Source organism: Rhipicephalus microplus, chromosome 3 (genome assembly GCF_043290135.1).
Source record: "Rhipicephalus microplus isolate Deutch F79 chromosome 3, USDA_Rmic, whole genome shotgun sequence".
NCBI lineage: Eukaryota > Metazoa > Arthropoda > Arachnida > Ixodida > Ixodidae > Rhipicephalus > Rhipicephalus microplus.
Genome location: NC_134702.1, coordinates 245413153 through 245437101, shown reverse-complemented (window position 1 = coordinate 245437101; position 23949 = coordinate 245413153). Strand labels below are relative to the sequence as shown.

General features: G+C 44.7%; 1 protein-coding gene and 1 pseudogene across 4 annotated transcripts in view; both read left to right on the top strand.

Moving 5' to 3' along the window:
- The window catches only part of LOC119168780 (DIS3-like exonuclease 2), a 220597-nt gene that overhangs the window by 153496 nt on the left and 43152 nt on the right, over positions 1-23949 (top strand). For all 4 annotated transcript variants that reach the window (XM_037420144.2, XM_037420143.2, XM_037420146.2 and 1 more), the window contains 4 exons: positions 3446-3685; positions 12482-12658; positions 16016-16257; positions 22227-22410. In XM_037420144.2, coding sequence (XP_037276041.2) covers positions 3446-3685; positions 12482-12658; positions 16016-16257; positions 22227-22410 — 843 coding nt within the window. The remainder of the gene's footprint in view (positions 1-3445; positions 3686-12481; positions 12659-16015; positions 16258-22226; positions 22411-23949) is intronic.
- LOC142804198 (uncharacterized) lies at positions 3697-12557 on the top strand (annotated as a pseudogene).

Below are 23949 nucleotides of genomic sequence, written 5' to 3'. Positions count from 1 at the left end.
GTGGTCTACTGCCTGTTTCTGCAGGATGGTTTGGCAATGCTGGCTTAGACACAGTAGAATAGATCAGCATAGTCAGTGCTTGAACGTGCAGGACCATAATTTCTTTTCTAGGACAGAACTATGCATGTCGTGTTAAATAACTTTCTCCATGTCACGTGCTATTGTTCGCAACATCATAGCATAGTCGTCTACGTAGAAGGCCAACGCCACAGTACTGCCGTGTACGTTAGGCGATTCCTACGTGTATCGTGTATGTCGTACCCTCATTCTCTGGGCGCGCTTTGGTGAAAAAAAGGGAGAGCAGCGTTCATCTTGTAGTTTGACCCATTTCCGCGGCGCTTAGCGTTACAAATTTCGGCAGATGTGATCGTGAACGCCCTACGTACGCGTTGTGCCTGTCAGCTCAAAATTGTCAAACCTGGTGTGTGGTCCTTTAACTGTAGTGAGCAAAAAAGAAAATAAAGAAGACGGCAGCGCTGTGCGAGTTCGTGAGGGAGGAAGAAAGGAGTATAACTCCAGCCACTAGCCCGCCGCACGTGCCTTGCATGGAACTCGAATGTAAACATTTGACAGAAGTCTGCCTGGTTGGGTATGAAACTGGGAGATGATTTAGACTCCAACCAAAAGTTTTGAAGAAACCCGACGTCTCAAAACCGACTTGGTTCTTTCCTCAGGGGTGACTGCGGGGCTACGTAGCAGCTGCATTCTTCAAAGCACTCATGTGGTGGATAACGATGCCCCCTCCAGGTTTCTTCAAAACTTTTGGTTAGAGTCTAAATCATCTCCCACTCACATGGAACGCGTGATCGAGTCCTCTTCAATAGTGTATTGAGCTTTGTCAGGAAAAGTGCCGTCATTATCGCATTTGCTACCTTGTCCCCAAATTTGAGAGCTATTCGGCTTTCCTATGCGAACTTATGGCTTTGCTGCCACTACGCGGTCTTATGAAAGCTCAACAGACTTTTGTCGCGATAGATTTCCTGGCCGCAAACCTAAACATTGTATCATGCGCACTGCTTTTGGAGCTTTGCTCAAGTGCGATCTTTTCAACACCCGATCTTCATGTTGTCTTGTCCAAACTTCCCACGACAACATGCTGAACTGTAGGCTAGGCCTAATCAAGGTTCGTGCTTTTCGGTAGCTGTAGCGGTTTTGTAAGGAATCAACGTAGCACTTGTCAGTGGCTCTACTTGAAGGAAAGGGGTCTTGGGTGGCGCTTCTAACACTCAAAGGATGGTTTGCAATTCGATTGAAATGTCTTGGATATGGTGTGTGAGCCTGGAAATGGAACGATCTATACCGTTGAGCACACAAATAATCTATGTGGCCTGAATCACAATCAGCGAATTTCCACGATGGCGCTTGTTTTTTTCATAGGTTTTTTTCCTTCATTTTATTGGCAACGCGGGTCTCTTGATGTTGATTATTTGAAATTTGAATGCATTGCCTGCCTTGATTCTCGCTGCATGTTCAATACATTTTGCGCTAGTTTAGCCTATGAAGTAGGTTGTTTTGGCTGTCACACGGATATTCGTGACTTTGGTAATGTACGCATAATCAGCGGTCCATACTGTAGTCGGAAATAAAATTTCCGGAAATTTTACCCCGCGTAATAGGCGCACCATGTACTCTGTGCTGGATTTTTTTTAAAAAGTGCGCCTAATATGCGAATAAATATGCTAATTGCTCATTGGCTCCCGTGCATGAGCATCAGGTGCTTGACACATAGCAACGGGCAGTACGGAATCAAGGGTCAAGTGTTCAACATCTCTAGAGAGGTGGAGGGAAGAGCGCAATGCCTTCCTAAGAACAGAAGCGGCTTCGTAGTCATTGGCATGCACATAAAGGAAATGCTGGTAAGCGAGTCCTATGCCGCCATTTAATATTTGACAGGCTAAGCTCGTATAAAAGATAAAATGAAACTGTTTTAATCTTACCAAAAATAAAATACTGATTCATGGAGCAAGTAATACAGTCGAACCTCGATATATCGAACGGTGCGGCGATCGCAAAATAGTTCGATATATCCAGAATTCGATATAAAAAAATCACGAAAAAAATGCGTCAACAGCTTGCTGAAAACGACCAACGAACCGTTCAAGCGTGGTGCAGTAAATACTCACTTGATGACTCAAACATAGTATTTATTGTGTTGGTTTAAAGTATTGAAAAAGAGTAGCCTGCTCTTGTTGGCCATGGCGTGTTTGACGACTGCGTCCTCAATATAGTCCCGGCGATCCTTAAGTGATAGGCCGGTGTTTTCAATAGCGCCGCAGTGGCGGCGCACAAGGGCCAAGGCAGCTACGACCTCAGCTGATGTCGGGAGCGGGGCACCATCAGCGCTTGCGGGATCCACCTCGGCAGAGTCTTCATTTGGCTGCTCAGCAGTAGCTTCGGTGACAATCTCCACATCCGTGAGCTCCGCCGTGAGCTCCGTCGTTTGGAGTTAGGCCTGGCGCGCACCACAGCGCGCGACAAGTGCCCAGTGTGCCGTTGACACCTTAAAGACTGCAACGACTGTTAGCTGCAAGGCTCCAGCGTGAGTCCAGGTGTAAAGCGCACATGGCGCGCCCATGCCGGCTCGCCTGACCGCTTTCCCTTTCCCGGTGGCAGCGCGGGCTGCGTCCGAGACAGTCGTCTGCGTCCTTTCCCTCCTATACTTTCCTCCTCAATCTTTACCTCCCACTCCCCCTTCCCCCGCGTGAAGCCGTGTCGGTGCCTTCGTATTGAAAGAAAATAACAGCTCCGCGCTTTTCTCTTCACTTTCCTCATTTAAGAACCTCTACCGCAAGGCTGCGGCGCGCGTACGCCGCTACGTTAAAGTGGCGCTCTCGGCGCCATTGATGTGTGCCGCATTCGTAAACGCCCTCTGCTCTACCGTTACTTTTGAGAGTTGCGGGAAAGCTCGCCGCCTGTCAATGGAGCGCGGGCAGTTTGGGGTGGCTGAGTTTGGTATATCCATTATATGTCAAACTCTGTTCGAAATAAAAAATTAATAATGCATGTGATTTCCCGCGTGATATAGGAACCGTTCGATATAGGCAATAGTTCGATATATCAGTGTTCGATATATTGAGGTTTGACTGTATAGCCTCTGAATTTTCAAGTTCGCAGCCATGCGGGTTTCTCCTGAATGGACAGTTTCATGGGGTAGCATCATGCAGCAATGAAACCACCTCTTCCCATGCTTATTAGTACACCCAGTTAGAAGAAACTGTTGATTCATTCTTTAATTTAGAAGGATGCATAAGTATTCAAGTTTTTTGAATTTCAGTCCCCTCATTCCTTGTAAAAGGTTCTGGTTCTGGATCTTCCAGCTGACTTAAAAGTATGCTACTGACAGCATTAGTCAAAACGGGCCATTCCAGATTGTTGCCAAGTCTGTCTCATAGTTCAGCAACCCTTTGGGAAGCAATAAACCGTGTGCCTGCTGGTGCTTTTTCAGGAAGAACTGTCAGGGCGCAGAGACTTTCGAGGGGAGCTGGTGTTCACCGTGGACCCCAAGACGGCGCGAGACCTGGACGATGCCATCTCGTGTCGCCGCCTTGTCGTGGCCGAGGGGGACACGCGTGATCTGTGGGAAGTTGGTGTGCACATAGCGGACGTGTCGCGCTTTGTGCAGCCCGGTACACAACTCGATCAGGTGGCCCAGAAGCGGGCTACCAGTGTCTACCTTGTGGAGCGGGTGAGTGGATGCGTGGCTGTGATCTTCAGATAGAAACCATTTCCTTATACCTCTGTTGCTCAGATCACAAAGGTGCAAATGAAGTTGGGGCCAGCATTCATTAACAGTCTAGTGCTATTCCCATCATTCCACCGCAGCCTTCACCTTGGCCTGTTGCACATTATCACAATCAATATGTACCGTATTTACTCACGTAATTTTCGCACTCACATAATTCTCACACACCCCGCATTGTTCCAGAAAATTATTTTCTTTTTTTTCCAGTAATTATCGCACCCCCCAAAATCTTTCTCTATTCTTTCTTACCTGTTATAGGTCTGTGAGTTTCACGAATATTTCTGTGCAAATAAAAGGGATTCAAGATCATTACATCATTGTGGTTGCCACAGACCGCGCTGCACCTTTAAGTGGCGCACCACACTGTGCTGTACTTAATTCGAGAAAATCCCTAGCAGGCACACATAGGAAAGCAAAAGAAGGAAGAAGGAATACTTTGCACACAGAACGACGAATTCTTGCCCCATTTCATAAAAAACACCAACGCTGCAATCATATACGGGATGCGTTATGTGAGGTCGGGTTAGATATGGGAAAACAAAAAAGCATGCCCTGCTGGCATTGTTTGATGAACAGTACAGCCCCTTCGCCCCCTTCTTTATGGAAGCTGTCTTGTCTTTCGAAAGAAGGAAACACATTCATTTTTGTAGCGCACACGCAGTGCTCATTTGTTTCTACTGCAAAAAAAAAATGTCTTTAGAAAAACACTCTGCTGGAATATTTTGAGTTCAAAAACCAAAGGAAGTTATACTAAGGATGATAATAATAGTAATTTCTACAATATAGTTATATGGATTGCATATTTCTGCAAACAACCATACTATGGTAATAAAATAAATTCAACTCAAAGGCATAAATTTCAGAGCCAGCATAAAACACTCAATTAAATTACATTGTGTTTTAGCTACAAAATCTAAAAGAAAGAAATTGGATTGATTAATCTCTTTAGATTGATAAATCTTGCCCCGCCGCGGTGGTCTAGTGACCAAGGTACTCGGTTGCTGACCCGCAGGTCGTGGGATCGAATCCCAGCTGCAGCGGCTGCATTTTCGATGGAGGTGAAAATGCTGTAGGCCCGTGTTCTCAGATTTGGGTGCACGTTAAAGAACCCCAGGTGGTCTAAATTTCCGAAGCCCTCCACTATGGTGTCTCTCATAATCATATGGTGGTTTTGGGACGTTAAACCCCACATATCAATCGGTGTCATCAGATTGATAAATCATAGTCTGAAAACACTAAATTTGTTCATTTTACTCCCATAATCATATTAATATTGAAGACAATCAAGATCAAATATTTATTTTCAAATTTGCTGCAAAATCCTCACGCATGACATCACAAGTTTCACCTTTTTTTTTGCACATTTTAGCAAGACTCTTTAACGATACATATTGATGCTTGGTATGTGAAGTTCACGGTGGCCTCGGAGATTTATGCGCTTCATTTTCACGGGTTAAGAACTACATAGGGCCAAGTAGACATCGATGAAATTCATGAGATCATGGCGCTTGGGGTGAGAATTGCGACGTGGCATTTTGTTCCACGCGTTTTGTTACTCATCAGGTGTCGTCTCACTGCAAGCGTCATTATTTTAGAATTGTTAAAGAAGGATTTACAAATCTAAGGAAAAAAATTTTTCTCTTTGGTGTCCTTTTAAAATCTTAAGGGAAGACGTGGGTCGAAAAGTCGTGGTTTTCTTTTAAAAAAAATCACTTGTTTGGTTTACTTTGTATTGTCATCTTTGGTGTATGAACCTTTATTTCTGTAAATATCAAGCCGCAGTTTGTACGAGAAGTCACCCAAAAGTGCACCTAAGTGAGCGGCGGTGACACCAGAATTCAACAAAAGTCGCAAAAATTCGCGCCGTTTGCGTTGTTGCGACGTGGTCGGGCAGTGCCGCCTGCCATTTGCAATTATCGGGGCGCGCAGAGTCACCCCTCTCCTCCAAGATTCTATGACCGCTTGTCTCGTATGTTCTTGGAGAATAAGAGAAAACCAAGAAAGAAGACGCGACCGTCACATGTTTTGAATTGCGGGCCAACCAGCGCGGCGCCGCCATTGGACGGCAGCACTCCTTACGTGTAGTGAAGCCGTATCACAGCTGCCGCGCGTTCTTGCAAGCAGCAGTTTTCCGTGTTCACTCTGTGTTTTCTTGAGATGACAAACCCGAAAAAGAGCAGTTCCGACGTCCGAAAGTACAGAACTCACCACAAGTACTGAGGAAATTGACATAAGCCGCTCCGAAGAACGACAGCCGCGAACGACGCCCGCGATGCTCCGGTTACGCCTACTGCCGACGTCGGTCACCACGACATCGGCAACCACGACGTTTCTGAAATCGACGCTGCTGTGGAGTTCGTCAGTGCATCACAGGAGAAAATGGAATTCTTTAAAAGGGAGGCACAGTCGCCTGGTGCTTATGCTGCTAGCACGTTACTGTGCGAGATTGGCGCATTGACAGCACTGATGGCAGGTTCGGCATGCCCCGCTTGCCGCGAACGGAAACTTGCCCCCCGAGAAGTAGCTGAGAAACGCAAAAAACTTTCTTCCTCCTTAGAGCTACGTTGCGACAATGCCGAGTGCCCGGAGCCTGTGCTTTCGTCTACGCATACATCGAAGCGGATCAACTCGGCCGGCGATTGCAGTGAGCCCCGCGCGAACATTCGCTACGACAGCGGGAGCTCGTGCGACGGATTCGCCAAAAACGTGCAGGCTGTTTTGGCAACGCGTGCGATAGGTGCAGGACATGACCAGCTTTCACGATTTTGTGCGATCATCGGCCTGTCAAAACCGATGCATCAGAAGACATTTCATGGTATTACCGAGAAGCTCCATTGTACTGTTATGAAGGCTGTTAGCTAAAACTTGGAAGAGGCACGAAAGACCACGAAGGACGCCATCGGCGGCGGCGATGCGCCGGTCATGTTTGACGGCACTTGGCAAAAAAGGGGCCATAAAAGCCACAACGGAGTGGGCACAGCTGTGTCCCTGGACACAGGTCTTTGCGTCGACTTTGAGGTTCTTTCGAATGACTGCCTCGCTTGCAGTATACACAAGGACAGAGGTGGTGATCAAGAAATATGGGAAGCCTTCCACCGCCCTGTATGTGAAAAAAAGTGTTCATCCCATACAATGGAATCTGAAGCAGCAGTGAGCATATGGCAGAGGACATTGTTATACAATACCCCACTGCGCTTCACAAATTTTCTGAGTAATGGCGACAGCAAGGCCTACACTGCTGTCTGTGAGGCAAAGGTGTATGGCAATACTGTCATCGAAAAAGAAGAGTGCACCAACTACGTCTCAAAACGCCTAGGCACTGCTTTGCGAAAAATGGCAACGCCACTGCCACGAGGGGAAAAGCTAAAAGTCACAGCCATTCAGAAGCTGTACACATATTATCAAATAGCTATAACAAATAACAAGGGCAGTGTCCACAGCATGTACACTGCTATGTGGGCCTCCTATTTTAATTCTTGCTCCAGTGATGGAGCCAGTAGCCATAAATTTTGCCCTGCTGGACCAGACTCCTGGTGTAAGCATAGGCGTGCTGAAGCACTGGGGGAGCCTACACCAGGCCACACCCCCTTGTTGACTAAAACAGGGCTTGGCAATTATGCCTATTTATAAGCGCCTTACTGATGAGAAGCTCCTGGCTTGGTGCCTCCATGGAAAGACGCAAAACACAGCCGAGTCACTCAACAGTAAAATATGGCTGCTGTGTCCAAAAACGAAATTTGCTTCCTGGAGATCTGTGGAGACAGCCACAACTATTGCCGTGCTGTGGTAAAATAAAGGCTATGCCAGCTTTGAGCATGTCCTACAAGAGATTGGAGTACTTCCCCCAGAAGAGTTGGCCACGCACACTGACCGTTGCGATGACCTGCGCATAAAGAAAATGAAGTTGAAGTGTACGGAAGAAGCAAGGGCACACTGTCGGAGTGTAGTGAAAAGGGCTTGCACCGAGGAGACCAACTGTAGGAGCCGTAAAGGGCCAAGCTACGGTGCGGGAGGGTTCTGAACACTTTGTGTGCTTTCCATGAAGGCTGCTATATAATGTGATCGAAGATTCACATCGTAACAATTTAATTTTCAAGAATACATGCTTTTGTAACTTTCAAGCCTGTTTTTCTCATTTTCAAATTTTTTGAAACTTGCATGTATTCCGGGAAACCTTTCCTACACCTAGAATTGGCGCATACTAATGAAATTTGGCGTACATACTCTTCAAGGTATGTAGAGTGCCAATATCTACTTGAAATTGTGCTACCTCTCAGTAGTAATTACAATAAAACAAGGTTATGTTTTAGGGAACTGAGAAAAACAATGGTTGAAATGTCATAATTTTTTTAGCACTTTCCAGTAACTGTACACATTTTTTTGCTAGATATCGGCACTCTATGATCTACAAAGAGCTAAATAAACCATAGCACGATACTTTTTGTGAAAGCTTAGTACATGAAAATGTGCCCGTACTGTAGACAGCTATAATTTGTCATTTAGTATAATATAACTCAATAACTTTATCAGCTACACAAAAACTAATTATAGATTTGAAATCTACATGAAGAACTCTCTAATTAGCTGAATTTCCAAGTCTTTAGCACAAATAATAAAAAAAATTTTCGAGGAGCGTATCCCCTTAACAGTGCAATAAAATAAGCACAAAAAATGACAGCATTTTTTGTCATCACAGCTAATTATAACCAACGCAATTACAATTGTTGCTGTTTGTTTCTTCATTTTTCAACCGGAGCTTTTTGAGACCCTTTATACAACGAAATGCATTTTGAAGTGTAACTCGCATAGTACAGTTAGTGTCAAGTAGTTTTCTGAAGTCATTAAAGCTTTCGCTCTCAACAAACTTGTCATTATTATTCTTAGGAGCACTAAAAAAGAATAATTTATGACTGTTGCACAAGCTCATATCCAGTTCTGCAAGCTGGCTCGTGAAAGTGGTTGAAACGCTGTTATTTTGCCATTTCGCGAGCAAAAGTGAGATGCCGGCCTTGCTGCAGAGCCACGGAAAGGAAACAAAGCGGGAAGTAGCTGCACTGCCGCTACTTTCCCTGCAGGTAGAGACAGGTGCAAGCAAGGGGAGAGCAATCCGGTCGCACCACTCAAAAGTTCAAGTACACTCTAGCTGCGGCCTGTGCTAGTCCGTGTAGAGTACATTGTTGTGTTGGTTCTGTGGTTCGTTATGGGTTAATATGGAAGCTACATGGCTGCTTTCAAGTTAAAAATGAGCGATCATGCACTAAAGAACGGCAATAGGGCCACCAGTAGGCACTTCGGAGTTGGTGAGTCCGCTACTGGCAACGGCAGCACAAGTAGCTGAACGCCACTGACAAGACGCGCCAGGCATTACGTGGGCCTAAGACTGGGAAATATCCACAGGTTGAGGTGGCACTTCTCGATTACGTCAAGGGTCTCAGTGCGATGACCCTCGAGACACTATTTTCTTGTGGCTTTTGTGTCTGCAAATAAATCTTTCTTTGTATTGATTATGGGGTTTTATTTTCAAGGTACATCTTGATTACTACTTCTGAAAGCTCGTAGTTAGTTGCTGGTTGAGAATTCTGCTTTGCAGCCGCTTCATTTTTTTTTTTTGTACGTTTTGACGGAAAATATTCCCAGGGTAATTCCCGCACCCTCCAACTTTTCATCAGTTTTCTGCAAAAAAAATGTGTGAAGATTATGCGAGTAAATAAGGTATATTGCAGATTAACTCAACAAAACAAAGAATTGCTATGCAGTATAAATATTCCGAACCTTTACCTGAAAGGGATAGGCAGACCACTGGCGTGAGAATGTTTAGGACCATGCTAGTTTAAGAAAAATAAACCTTATCTGGTGACAGGAATTCTTGCTTTGCCATTATAAAGTACAAACAGTGCGAAACTCTACATGGGAACACAAAAGAGGAGGCAAAGACAAGCGCTGACTAGCAACTAAAGTTTTATTCTACACGAAAAAATATATACCTAGAAACATGGAAAACAAATATATATAAAGCATCACAAGATTTCTTTCAAGGGATCATCTCACGTGCTCTTCCAAAAAAAAAAAAAAGCTAATTATTTCGCCGATAAACAGAGATGCCATGCTGATGCATAACGAACCTTCTTGTGCAATATGGCCAGCTTTATTTTGCATCTGCGCTGGTCGTGACGGCATGCTTTTGGCTTGCAGTAGTATTGCTAAGTTTCATCACTCAGGATAAGTTACCTGCAGCCGCTTTCTTGAAAAGCAGGGGCCCCTTCACAGGGACAACTTCGGTTTTCCCACTTGAACTGGCCGTCTTGGACATCTCATTAAAAAGTTAATTATTTAGTTTCTGTAACTAACACTAATTAGGAGATAAATTATTTGAACATGCATGTTTTTCTTCTAAAATTACATATTTTCAGTAGTGTATAATTATTGTATACATGAAGCGCCATCTCTTCAGGAATAATTGAGCTTTGTTTGTTGAGTTATACGTTTTTTTACACTAGGATGCAGCATTATGTCCAGCACAGGTACAGGAGCCTAAAGCGCAGCCACTCGTACACGGTTAGCTGAGAAAGCACGGCCACGGACTACGTGCATTTTACGCTGGGGCTTTTAGTGAAAGTGATGATGTCTTTAGTGAGGTAGAGAATTGCAGTGTAGACCACTTAAACATAACCGCTTATACTGCAGAACCAGTTACAGTGTGGTCTTTTGTGACTCCCATTTACCCTCCCTCAGAACCTCATGTATACGCGCACTAGTTATTGTGCAGTCCTTGAAGCTGAAAGAATGGTTATAATGCAGTTGTCGGAAAATCTTCGTGACAATGCGGTAGCGAGTGCGCGTCTCAAGGAAGGCGCACTGGGTGTGCCGCTGGGGAGTGAACGACGAGGTCGTCATCGAAGGAGCAGGAGACGCGGAGTGAACGAATAAAGGGCAAAGGGAAAAAAAGGAAAAGGAGAAAAAGAAAGCAGTTGTCTCGGCGACGTTGCCGCTGTGTACTAGCGTGGCTCCAGCTGCACGCTGCTCAACATGGCACGTGCGGTTCCCTTATCATCTGCACTTAACAGTTTCCTGTCTGGTAAAGGATCGTCATTATCGAGTTAGCTACAGATACCACGTTTGCTACCTCGTCTGTAAGTTAGAAAGCTTTTACGGTTTTATAATGCGAGCTTTCACCTTTGCTGCCTACTTTATAAGCTTGGCAGGTTTTCATCATTGATGTCTTGCTGCGAATGTGAACTTCATATCACGCACGCTGTTCTTGGTTCATTTACTTGAGTGCGATCTTTTCAACTACACTAGATCTTCACCTCTTGGACAACTTCCTGCTACAGCATGCCAAACATTACACGCTAAACCTAATCGGCAATACTTGCATTTCGTAGCAGTCCCGTGCTCAGTTGCAGTCTGGTATGAAATTAATGATACTCTTTGCAGTGGCCGTACTTGACGGGAAGGGATACATATCGTTAATGAAAACGAAGGTGGCACGTGCAGCCCTCGAATTGTAGTTAGCGATTCAATTGCAGTGTCTGTGCGCACGTGTGTAAAATCGAATGATTGGCGTCTTTCAGCACTTATAATTTAGAACGTGATTCGACATAGTTTCTGTGTAATGCGCATAATCGATGTGGTCTTAGTAGTCGGCGAATTTTCGCGACGGTGCTTTCTTTTGTTAGGCCCTTTCCTTCCCTTTTTGTGTTCATTTCGTTGGCACCGCATGTCTTAGGACGTTAAATCTTTTTTAATATCTGAAAATTTAAATGGTTGTAAGCACGACACGTTGCATGCTTCGATTCTCGAACACACAAGGCTGCATGCTCAACACATTTTTCGCAAGTGCGGCCCTTGAAAAAGACTGCTTTGGTTATTGTGCATTATTGCTTACAGTGCAGATATTCATGACTTACGTTATAAGCGGTCTGAACTGTACTTGCCTTCATCAGATAGTGATGACAGTTATTCGCCAGAAGTGAGTGACGAAGACGACAACGGTGCATCATTATAATGTGAGCTAGGTTTTTTGTCGTAAGGTGATGAAATGGTGATGCAAGCTTTTTTTTTCTTGCTTCTGGAGGTTTCAATTCTGAAGTTTTATTTGAGGCGCACACAGCTGTAGAAGCATGGCCAGAATGAACAGCAACACCTGCAGTACTGCCACAACCTCATCCAACAACTTGTGAGTGACGGGGGGGGTTCGAGCCCACAAGTGGGGCCCGTCTGCATGCACGGAAAAGAGTGGGAAGAAAGGCTAGCTGGGAGGTGCCATTTTATCTACAAGCTCCCAGGCCGAACTACCAGGGACTGCGCCGCTCGTAGTAATAGGCAAACAAGAGGAGGCCGGAGAGACACTGTTTTTCTTCAAAACCTGCAGTAGAACTCTGGCCTGAACACAGGAGAATGCTTTGAGTGGTATCATACACTGCCGAAATATAGCGAGTGAAGTGGCCTGCAGTATGCTGGAGGAGAAATAAATATCCTGTGATTTTTCTTCCACAGTGTTTTGCTTCGCATCACCAGAAACTGGAAAAATAGTTTTGTACCGGTACAGTCAGAAACGGGGTAAAAGGTTGACTTGCAAAGGGTTAATCTGATGTCAGCCTAGCCAATTTTAAAATGTCAGCCACTGCAGCAAAAATAGCTGTGAAGGCAACGAGCAAATGTGTTGTTTTCCTTATTCTCAAGGATTCTTCTCTTGGAAGACCTGGCATGGTCCCCACTGAACTCTCTTGCGGTTCTCAGGTGATTCCTATGCTGCCACGGTTGCTGTGTGACCACCTGTGCAGCTTGCACCCCGGCGAGGATAAGCTCACCTTCTCGGTGGTCTGGACGCTCACATCCGACGGTCGGGTGTTGAGCGAATGGTTTGGCCGCTCCATCATCCGGTCATGCTGCAAGCTAAGCTACGAGCATGCTCAGGTCAGGCTCGTTCATTTACTTTTGTTACAAGTACCTCGTGGCTCTTCGTGGAAACAGGGGTGGAAGGGGCTTGTTTTGTTTGACATGTTAGCAGAATAAAATATGCAAAACAAGTAAATATTATGCTGGTACATATGCCAAGTTTTTGTTGCATAAATTGAAACAAACATATATGTGATAAGCAGTAGCTATACACATTTGAAACGTTAAAATGCAAGCATGAAATACAAGTGAACAATGTTTGAATGGATGAAAGCTCCAAGGTGAATGGGGATAAAGCACTTAGACGAATATTCAAGCACTTCGAATATTTGAACTTAAGTCACAATATTCGTATTCTCTTCAACGTGAATTTAAAACATCTGAAATTTACAAATACCCAAAACTAACGAGGCGACTTGTACTCTACACTCTTACTAAACAGAACCTGAAGGGACCAGAAATATATGTTCCATTTAACAGGAGGTTTATGTGCTGAAAGGTACAAGAACGAAACGAAAACTAATCCTGTAAGAAGCACTCGTTCCAATAAGACGCAGTTCCTCTTAAGAGATATCTGTTCACGGATAGTCTGTTGTGTTTCATCATCGCGTTCAGCCCCCCTGAGAAGGTGGTTTCAGCTTTTTTACAAAGCCCCATAGCCACACTTCAAGTACAAATGTGCGTGTTACCTGCATCTTATTTAGTTTTTGTAAGTTTAAAAGCGTGTTACATGGGCTTATACACACTGAGTAGAGTAGACAAGGGAGCATATTTTACGGTTTGTAGCTTGTGCTTCTGTTGTTATTCACAGACGCTATTCCAGGCTGCTTTTATTTTGATTTGACTGAAAAGAGTCACTTCATGCAAGCCTTGTTTCGAACCTTGAAAATATTGTGAAAGCTAATTGGGTCATGGCAGTGTTGCTTATTTTTCTTGGTAACAAATTATGTGTACCATTTGAACTAATGGATTCAGAATTATTTGACCAAATATATTCGCTTCAAATTCGTGTAGAACCTCATGCTTACTAATTTCCCATCCCTATTCAGACTTTGATCAACAGGCATTAGTGTAGTGCTCTTTGTTTTTTATTTTTAGTATGTGATATTTTTCTACAGTGAAATGTCATTGAATGGACCCCCAATAATTTGAAGAACCACATAATTTGTTTGGGTTCTTTAGTCCCAGCAAGCATCGGCATTCTTTGGGGTCGGAATGGGGACAGCCATACAGTCGGGCAACCAACAGGTTTATGTGTAAATTCATTATTCTACTTTTGCATTATACAAAGAGCTCGCCACCTAAATCTGTCTAGTGAATCACTAGTGACACGCTAAGTAACCATCTACAATGTATCCAATACAACACACAAACAACATAACGAATACAAGGTATTGCGAATGTGGCATCACCGGCATTTGACTCGCAACGAGGAATTAACAGGAAACGACCCGTGCTGTGCTCCTCCTGGACCCATCACATGAGACACCATCTACACACGCTGCCAAACCCCAAAGAGACTGGCTATTGTTTTCTGCACACCGGCCTAAGCTCATCTTTGCCAGGCAGCACAGCTGGTGCTACCACACTAAACTTAGAGCACAGTGCCACATCTCACTCGGCTGCCGTTATACCTTACTGCAGCTAATCCACGAGATGTGTGTGTGCCATGAGGTGCAAACAACTTTACCGAGGGTGATACAACTCTCACAATTGTTTAATGGCATCAAACTTCAAACTGTTTTTTATTCAGTCATATTTGACCTCAGCACGGTTGAGACGGTTCTCGAAGTTATCCAAGCATGAAGCACTGCTAATGTGTGATGTAGAGAAGCGAAAACAGCTTTCACAAACCACGAATCGAGTGCAGTCACAAAAATGTGGGTGCCATTAACAGCATTGTCACTATTTCGTTGTTAACGAGCAAGAACGCTTTGACAAATACAAATTTGTTTTGCTTTTTATTTTACTCAGCCTTGATAATGGCTGGCATCAATGCGACAACAAGCAGTTACCCGATTTTTGCCATGTACCTTTCAAACTGCAAGGTTACCATATGATTGTGCGACTCAAACTTATTCGGCAGCAGATGCAAAGCTGAGTAGTCTCGTTTGACTCCAGACGTGTAAATTTGAACGTCATTGGTGGTGTCCCACGTCGGTGGTCCTGCGATGTGGGGGGTGAGTGATGCAAAAAATTATTATCATATGATGAGGTAACGCGGTGATGTCACGACGTCAAAGATCGGCAAAATTTATGACGTCCCATGGCACAATGTCACATGGTGACATCATCACATGATATTGTAGCTTTGTCAGATATTGTCTAATCACAAAGGCGATGCTAAACCAGGGAAAGTGCAAGATTCTGAAGGCGATACAAGACAAAGTTAGGTTTCATAAAGCTTTCTAAGGGTGACCCGGCAGGAACAACGAATCGGTAAAAAAAATAACAAGATAGCTGTTGCCTTTAATTTGTTTCGAGTGAATGCATAAGGGACTGGGCGGGTTATTTCTTCTGCGAGCATCTCAGAATGAATCCGATCCCAGCCTCCACTCAAACACATTTTGACGGGGCAGTTTGTTGTCATGCACCAAGGAAATTTAACAGAAAAACAATCCTGGCAGCGGCTAATGTAGCTGGACATGTTTGTGCATGATAACGAGTACAAATGCACTAATTGTGTCACTTCACAAATTTCTGTAGCCACACTTTGTATCCGCACACAGTGCATATTTCTGCCTAATTTTAAAATAAGAAAGCACTTAGCCCTGCAGCATGCACAATGTGCACCACAGTCGACTTGTGCTTGGGCAAAACTGGCTTGTAGGGCTCCATGCGGTTGTTACGGAACTTTTGGCATTCACTTGGTCGAAAATTATGCAAAGATTTATCTGTAACTTGTATTAATTTGACATAAAAGCATGTTAGGTCTCACGGTGCTACATACATAATATCTTCGCAGTGGTAAGTGACCAAGAACTCTGAAGCCATTGTTAGGAGCTGTGTAACGCACCTTTCGTATTATTCTCAGAACATTTGAAGTTGTAGATAATATGCAAATTAATGGCATAGTTAACAGGTAAATGAGGGAAATTCATGTGAGCCAGAACAGACTGTACAAAAGTGACCGCTTCAACGTTGATCGTGTCTCAAACAGCGTGCGTAACAAGTGCAGTTGTGTTTGCACTCTGCCTTATTCCTAGCAAGATGGTGTCTTTCAGAACCCTCTGTATTTTCCCACTGAGAGCATTACTTACCACAAATCTATGCGATTCCTGCATGAGCTCTCGAAGTAGGAGCAGCCTTGTAAAACAAAGGCCTCCGTCATTTGTACTTTTTGCTCACATTTGTGGGGAAACCATCATCTTTTAGGACCTCCTGGATGACCCCGACCGGGAACGTGTGCCGGGCGAGCTTCCGGAAGTCTTTGGCAAGCACACAGTGGCGGAGATAGCTCAATGCCTGCACGTTCTGCATGGCATGACGGAGTCCATGCGCAGGCGCCGCTTTGAAGGGGGAGCTCTACGACTGGACCAGGTCAAGGTGGTCTTCTCACTTGGCGAGAACTTCCAGCCCTATGGTTTCTCTGTCTACGAGCACACCGAGAGCCACCGGTGAGGGGGGGCATTTGCATTAACCAGCTCATGTGTGTTGAAGGGAATCAAGTGAGAAAGGGGAATTTTCAGGGGGTGCTTTGTTCCTTTGTCACGCACAGCCAAATCAATTGGGTCTGACAGTTAGGCCAAGCGGTTATTGATTGTTGCCTCTAACTGTAGGTAATAAAAAAGTCACAGCTTTGCTGCAAAGGTGAAGCAATGAATGCGAGAGCAACAAATTAGAAGCTCATGCGCAAAATGGAAAGCAGATCGAAACGTGCCCCGTGTTTCTCAAGCACAAATTACGCAAGAAATGTACTCACAGGTACAGACGCACACAAATAAGCGCCTCAGTTGTTACCTCGCTGTGTCTAAAAAGCACGCGCTTTTCGCAACTGGAGACTGCAATGATTGCAGTGACCTTTGTGCGCCTGGTAAATACAGTGGACTCCCATTAAACGAAACTCAGTTAAATGGAAAAGCCGCATAAACGAAACTATGTAGGCACATTTAGTTGGTCTCCTATATATTTAATGATAAAAAGTTTTGGGTAATCGGAACATTTTTTTAACTTAGATTAGTTAAATGAAACTAAAACAGGCAAAATTTATGAACGGCGGAAGTGGCCACGGCAGTCTAGCAACCATGAAACAAATGCCAAAGCTAATCTAGCCTAGCCAATCCAATGATTGCTTTATACGCTTTATCGCTTATTTGTATAGTGATACAAATAAGCGATACAAATACGCTTTATCGATCACAGGACAAAGACTGCAATGTCTTCTTCGTCTCTGCCCTCGGCCAAGGCCACTCGTGCTGGTTCGTTGTCGCTGCCACTGGCACATACGTGCGCCAATATATAAAACAGTTCACGTACCTAACAGCTGAAGGGTGTGCGTCTGTGCGTCCGGAAGAAATCACTTTGGTGGGCATCGTGTTGGCACTGGTCCGAGGCGCTGTTTTTAGCACTGTAACTCCTTTGACGTTCATGACTAATCTAGGATCATCGTCGCAATTTTATATGTGCCAATTTAACTTTAAAATACTTTCGAATAAATACAAACACCAAGCACAACCACGCCGCCCGACACACTTGGCCGACAACAGCTGAGCTGTGGCTGGCTGTCGTCGGCTCGCACGCACACTTGCTGTCTTGAGCACTCGTGCTGTGGTCATGCCACAAAATCAAGTGTTTTTTTTTCTCGCTTTTTATTGCAATACTTTTCTCTCGTCAAATATACTCAGCTGCAGACACATTAAAAGATAATAAGAAGCATAGCAAACTGAAATGTTGGTGGAACAAATAAAAATAAAATGTAAGACATATAGCGCCTTCTAGCGACATTATTGCATTTTTATTTTTTTAAGCCTGTATTGCACTGCAGCATCTTTCAAATATTCGACCTTTACTGTTTTAGTTTGTACTGAGGTATGAATAATAATTTCTGTGTAACTCTTTCACGCATGGGCGACATGCAGTAAGAGAGAGCGGGCTGCGGCAGCGAACGTGAACACCGATGTTCGCTATTCACGTGCTCGAACAAGCTCGCCTACGTATTCACTATGTGCAGGTGCAACTGAAAGATATACGAACAGCGCTGTCTTTACTGGATTTGTCTTTACCGTGCTCTTGCTTGGTTACGCTAGTCTCGTTATTGTGCATCATGAATGACTTGTCTTTTTATTACCACCAAGGCTACAAGTGTTCGGGAAGTAGCGCGACAACCAAAGCGGGAAGACGTACTGTTCACGTTTCTTTTTTTTTAATATTCGAAGAACCATAATCACCCACCGGCTGAAATGGACGATGCATTCATTACGGGTATAAACATTCAAGCAGGGCTTTTCTACCGTACACTTTGACTTTGATCATTTCGTTAATAGTTGATTTTCCCAACCTGTTTGCACTTTGAAGGAAAGCAGTACACTGCTGCCCCTAGACGAACAACGCGACTCTCTGCTGAAACGCTACCTGTAGTCACGTTCTTTTTTCAACTCTATGATAAGTTTTCCTTCTGTGAACACTTATTTAGTGGGCTTATATAGCCTACAAACATTATAATCATAATCTTGAGTGCAGAACGAAATTATTCAAGTTCATAGTTGGACGTCAAATTACTTTAGTGATATTTATTAAAATATATGGTTGCGATATTTTTGAATACATATATATCTGTCACTTTGCTCATATATTGAACAAATCAAAAACTCCCTTTTGATTGAATTTGCCAATGAGTGAAATACATATATGAATGGCCTCTTAATACCATGCATACAACCTCACAATTGATTCTGGTGGCAATTCACACCAGCTAGTTTTATAAATGACAAATAGAATTAATGATTCTATAGGGGAAAAATACGTCTCCCCTATCAGAGCCTATGAGTACCAATATGCATCAATAGCTATCGCCTATAGGTACCAATACATATTTATTGTTCTGATAGGGTGCAAATGGCTGTCTCCTATTGAACCTTAATGGTGCCAATACGTGTCTTTTGGTTCTATAGGTGACAAATAGCTACAACCTATAGGCACCCTATTGGTCTTATCAGTGACAAATAGTTGTGGCCAATTGGTTTTTATTGGTTCCGGTGGAATTCTAATAATATCAATAAAATACCAATACAGCTCTTATAGAACCAATAAGATTTCTTTATAAGGACCAATACATTTTTCTATTGGCATTTTTGCTAGGGAGGCTATTACCGTATTTACTTGATTCTACCGCGCCCTCGATTGTAACGCGTACCTGGTTTCCACGACGAAAAAAATAAGTAAGACATCGATTGTTACGCGCGCCCATTTTTCGCGATAGAAGAGAAAGAGAAAAAAAAAAAAGTCCTTAAGAGTCAACCTTCGCACATTGAGAACAAGTATTTGAGTTTTGATGCACTGAATTTTCGAAAGAAAAAACACAGTCAAGCAGCCGGCCCTGCAGCTAAAACTGTGACCACTAGGGCGGCGTTATGAGTTGTGTAATAAATCAGTCCTCCTCGCTGTCGGACAGCTCCTCATCTCCCGGCTACGGCGGCTGCATTTCCGATGGAGGCGGAAATGTTGTAGGCCCGTGTACTCAGATTTGGGTGCACGTTAAAGAACCCCAGGTGGTCGAAATTTCCGGAGCCCTCCACTACGGCGTCTCTCATAATCAAATGGTGGTTTTGGGACGTTAAACCTCACAAATCAATCAATCAATCAATCAATCAATCAATCAATCGGACAACTCCTCATCGCTGTCAACGGCCCAAAGCATCTCATTCTCTGTACCGTCCATGGCTTTCGAGAGGCCACATTTACTGAATGCCGTGATGACCATGGCTGATAGTATTGCACACGACGTGTCCTCCACGCACGCAGCGAAGTCTTGGAGAGAGGCGTGCTGCATCCTGTTGCCTGGCATGAAATCATGGCATGCATTATCAGCCAGTCAATGTAGAGCGCCCGAATCTTGTCCTTCGCCGGCTTGTTCAGGCAGACATCTAGCGGTTGAAAATGTGACGTCATGCCGCCAGGTATGACTACAAGGTCCGTATTGCACGCAGCAAGCTTGTCCTTGATCCACTGGTCGAGATGGTACCTGAAAGCATTGAGCACGAGCATCGCTCGGAGGCCAAACCGGGGCCAGGCCGCTTCTGCCAGACGTGATGGATCCAATCGGCGACCAGGTCCGTCGTCATCCAACCTTTTTTGTTGGCCCGCACGATCACACCACTCGGGAAAATGACTCCTTTCGGGAGCGTCTTCCATTTCATTAACAGGTACGGGTGAAGCTTGTGCCCATCTGACATGCAACAGAGCATTGCCGTCACTAGTTTTTTTCGTGGCCCGATGTCAGCTTCTGAACTTGCTTCACCCCCTTCTTCTCAACGGTTGTAGTGCCAGGCATGTCGAAGTAAAGAGGCGTCTGATCGGCATTCCCGATTTGTCTAAGCAGGCAGCCATTGTGCTACAAGTTTAGGACGAACCTCTAAAAACTGTGAAGCTTTTCTTTGTACTCCTCCAGCAACTTTTGGCATATGCCGGTCGCCTTCTGAGGGAAAAGCCTTTCCTCTTCATAAAGTTAGTTAGCCAGCACCTGCTTGCTTTGAACAGGCTCCGCGTTAGCCCTTTTTCTAAGGCTAACTGCATAGCCCGCACTTGGAGCAGTTCTATCCCACATTGTGCTGCTCGCTGCTCAAGCACATACTCGTCGAGCAGCTCTTCAATTTGCGGAAACCGACCCTGCTGTAGTCCACTGAAGCCTTTACGAGAAGCTTTGCTGTTGACAATTTTCTGCTTTTGTTTCCGCAAGTCCCACATGCACGTTCCGAGAACTCCGAACGACCGTGATGCAGCCCGATTTTCATTCGTTTCTGCACACTCGATGATTTTTCTTTTAGAAGCGGCATCGTGGTGCACTCGTCAAGTCTTTAGAGTCGGCCCTTTCATGCCGTCGATGGTAATGCACTACAAGATGATGAACTCCTCAGCACACGTACGAAGTGCCGCGCACGGGAAACACAATGGTTGAAATGGCCGACGCGCGTAAGAGGCGGCCATTTTTGAAATGCCAATGGCAATAGAATGACCGTATTCATTCTTTTCTTGTACTCGATTCTAACACGCATGCGATTTATGAACCCTCTTAACCGGGAAAAAGGCGCGCGTTAGATTTGAATAATTACGGTACCGTATTTACTCGATTCTACCGCGCCCTCGATTGTAACGCGCACCCGATTTCCACCGCGGAAAAAAAAAAAAACGTAAGGCATCGATTGCAACGCGCATCCATTTTTCTCGCTGGCCCGCACGATCACACAACTCGAAAAAACGACTCCTTTCGGGAGCGTCTTCCATTTAAATATGAGGTACGGGCGAAGCTTGTGCCCATCTGACGTGTAACAGAGCATTGCCGTCACTGTAGTTTTACCGTGGACCGATGTCAGCACGCGAACTTGCTTCGCCCCCTTCTTCTTGACGGTTGTGGTGCCAGGCATGTCGAAGTAAAGAGGCGTCTGATCAGCATTCCCGATTTGCCCAAGCAGGTAGCCGTTGTTGCGCCGCTAGTTTAGAACAAACCTCTGAAAACTGTGAAGCTTTTCATCGTACTTCTCCGCAAAACTTTTCGCATATGCATGTTCCTTCGGAGGGAAAAGCCTTTCCTCTTCATAAAGTTAGTTTACCAGCACCTGCTCGCTTTAAACTGGCTCCGCATTAGACCTTTTTCTAAGACTAATTGCATAGCCCGCACTTGGAGCAGTTCTGTCGTCACGGGCCGCTGAAGCCTTTGTGTGAAGCTTTGCTGTCGACAATCTTCTGCATTTGTTTCCGCCGGTCCCGCACGCACGTTTCGGGAACTCCGAACGACCGCCATGCGGCCCGATTTTCGTCCGTTTCTGCACACGCGATGACTTTTCTTTTAAAAGCGGCATCGTGGTGCACTTGAGTTTTTGGAGTCAGCCCTTCCACGCCGTCGATGCTAATGCACTACTAGATGACGAACTCCTCAGCACACGTACGAAGTGCCGCACATGGGAAACACATAGGCAGAAATGGCCGACGCACATAGGGGGCGGCCATTTTGGATGTGCCGATGGCAATAGATTGACCGTAATTTTTTTGTTCGTACTCGATTATAACACCCATGCGATTTTTGAACTTGCTTAGCCGGAAAAAAGGTGCACGCTAGATTCGAGTAATTACGGTACTTACATTCTGCCGAAAGTCAAATTCTGTTACTATTGTTGCTCTCTCTTGCTTTGAACCAAGAAAGAATGACATTAGCACTAGCCTTGTTTCAGTTAAAAAATAAATATTGTGCAGGTTAGTTAGGACACAAAAAGTTTGTTCTTTTTTCTTTTCTTTATAGTATGCGATGTGTACTATTTCAATTCGGTTCCAAATCGAACCACTCTTCAATTTTAATTCGCTTTCAATGTAAAATTTGCTGTTAGCATGTGCCTGGTATCTGCCCTCCTCCCTGACACTGCTCTCGGCTGTGCAGTGTGATTGAGGAGCTGATGCTGCTGGCCAACATGGCTGTGGCTCACCGGCTGTACAAGGCGTTTCCCGAGGAGGCCTTTCTGCGCTCCCACCCTCCACCCGACGACGCCCAGCTGGTCGAGGTGGAAGCGCTGTGCTCCGCCTACGGGGTCCCCCTGGACACCAGCTCGGCTGGCACTCTGCAGGTGCTTTGACCCCTCTGGCATGCACCACAGATGGCGACGATGCTAAGAATAAGTCCAAAAGCAGGAAGTCTGCTACTTGGTTCAGTATGCACTCAAACCTCATTATAACGAAGTTGCATCTTACACGAAATTAAGTTTGCTATATCCGAAAATTCCTTATAAAGGGTTTTTCCTAACACTATACCTACTGCAAGACAATTTTTCACTTACTTCGTTATAGCCTATATTTCGTGATATCTAGTTTTGTTATATCAACGTTTGAGCGTACATGCTAAAATATTGGTAGCGCAAACTCATGGGATGCAAAGGAGGAGCCAAACTGCACTCCTTTGACTTATCCTTGGCGTCCCATTAATTCGCATTGCCAATATTTCAGTATGAACCTGTACCAACTTAGCCCGCCTTTCGACCCTTCTTGGTTCAGCATTTTTGCAGGGCATAAAAAAAATGCATGCTTTAGATTGGCCAAGGAGACAGACAACAGAGAGCCCCTTGTCACGTGTGAAGTGGGCATTTTTTTTTTTTTGAGCTATGCAAATGCTGCTCAAAAACCATTTTTAAAATTTATTTATTATAATCTCGATTGCACTATTTACAGAGGAGACTGGGGCTTTAAAACTTAGCAAAGCGTAGGAGAAAAAATTACATTATTCACTAAGTTATTTATATAGTTACAGTGCAACTTCGATAATGTCCCCCGGTCCTGCGACCACCCGTGTTTCACGACGAATTGGCTTGGTCCTGGCAAAACTCCCATAGAAATAGTGCATTAAAAACCTCAATTGATGACACAATTTTAAACTGGCTCCGCTTCTAACGATGCTTCCCTGGACTGTTGAAGAACAAAAAAACGGCGGCGATGCTGCAGATTGGCACGCAAGCACGCTCCGGCCGGGCAGCCGAATGAAAAAAAGTCAAGAAACCAAGTTCGTTTCCTTGCGCATTCTAACTCTTGCCGTGCTGCCACCACAGAGCCTCTTCAATTTCTCGACACGCAATACGGTCGGCCTAGCTAGCTAGAGCCACCGTCAGCCAGAGTGCATTCGTTTCGCCGCATTGCACTGCACACTTCTATTGTGATCTTGTTTTTTTTTTTTTGGTTGGTTCAAGGGTGATTTTCTTGAGCAGGTAAGTGGCAAATAATTTCGAGCTCGCTTTGTAGTATGCAATAACTATCACAAGATTTTCACATCGTTGCACCCAACATGTTGAGCAGCGATTGTTGACAGCTGCGGGAACCGGATCTATAACTGCCGTCAAGCCACGGTGTCTAGCTACTAGAGGGCTGGAGGATTTTAGCAGCACACTGAGGGACGAGGACCCTGGTATGTTTTAGCCACACGCGATTGGTCGAAGATTGTGCTGAGGTATGTGCTTGTGAAAATTGAATAAGGCCCACTACTATTCGGCCATTCCTTCACCTGTGTGCCTCATCGGTGGATTGTGTGCCGCAGCTGTCGTGTCCATGTGCAACATTTGTGCATTCTGGCATTGGTGTGCGAAGTTTCCAAATTATTGGTTGTGACTTGTGCGTCTCGC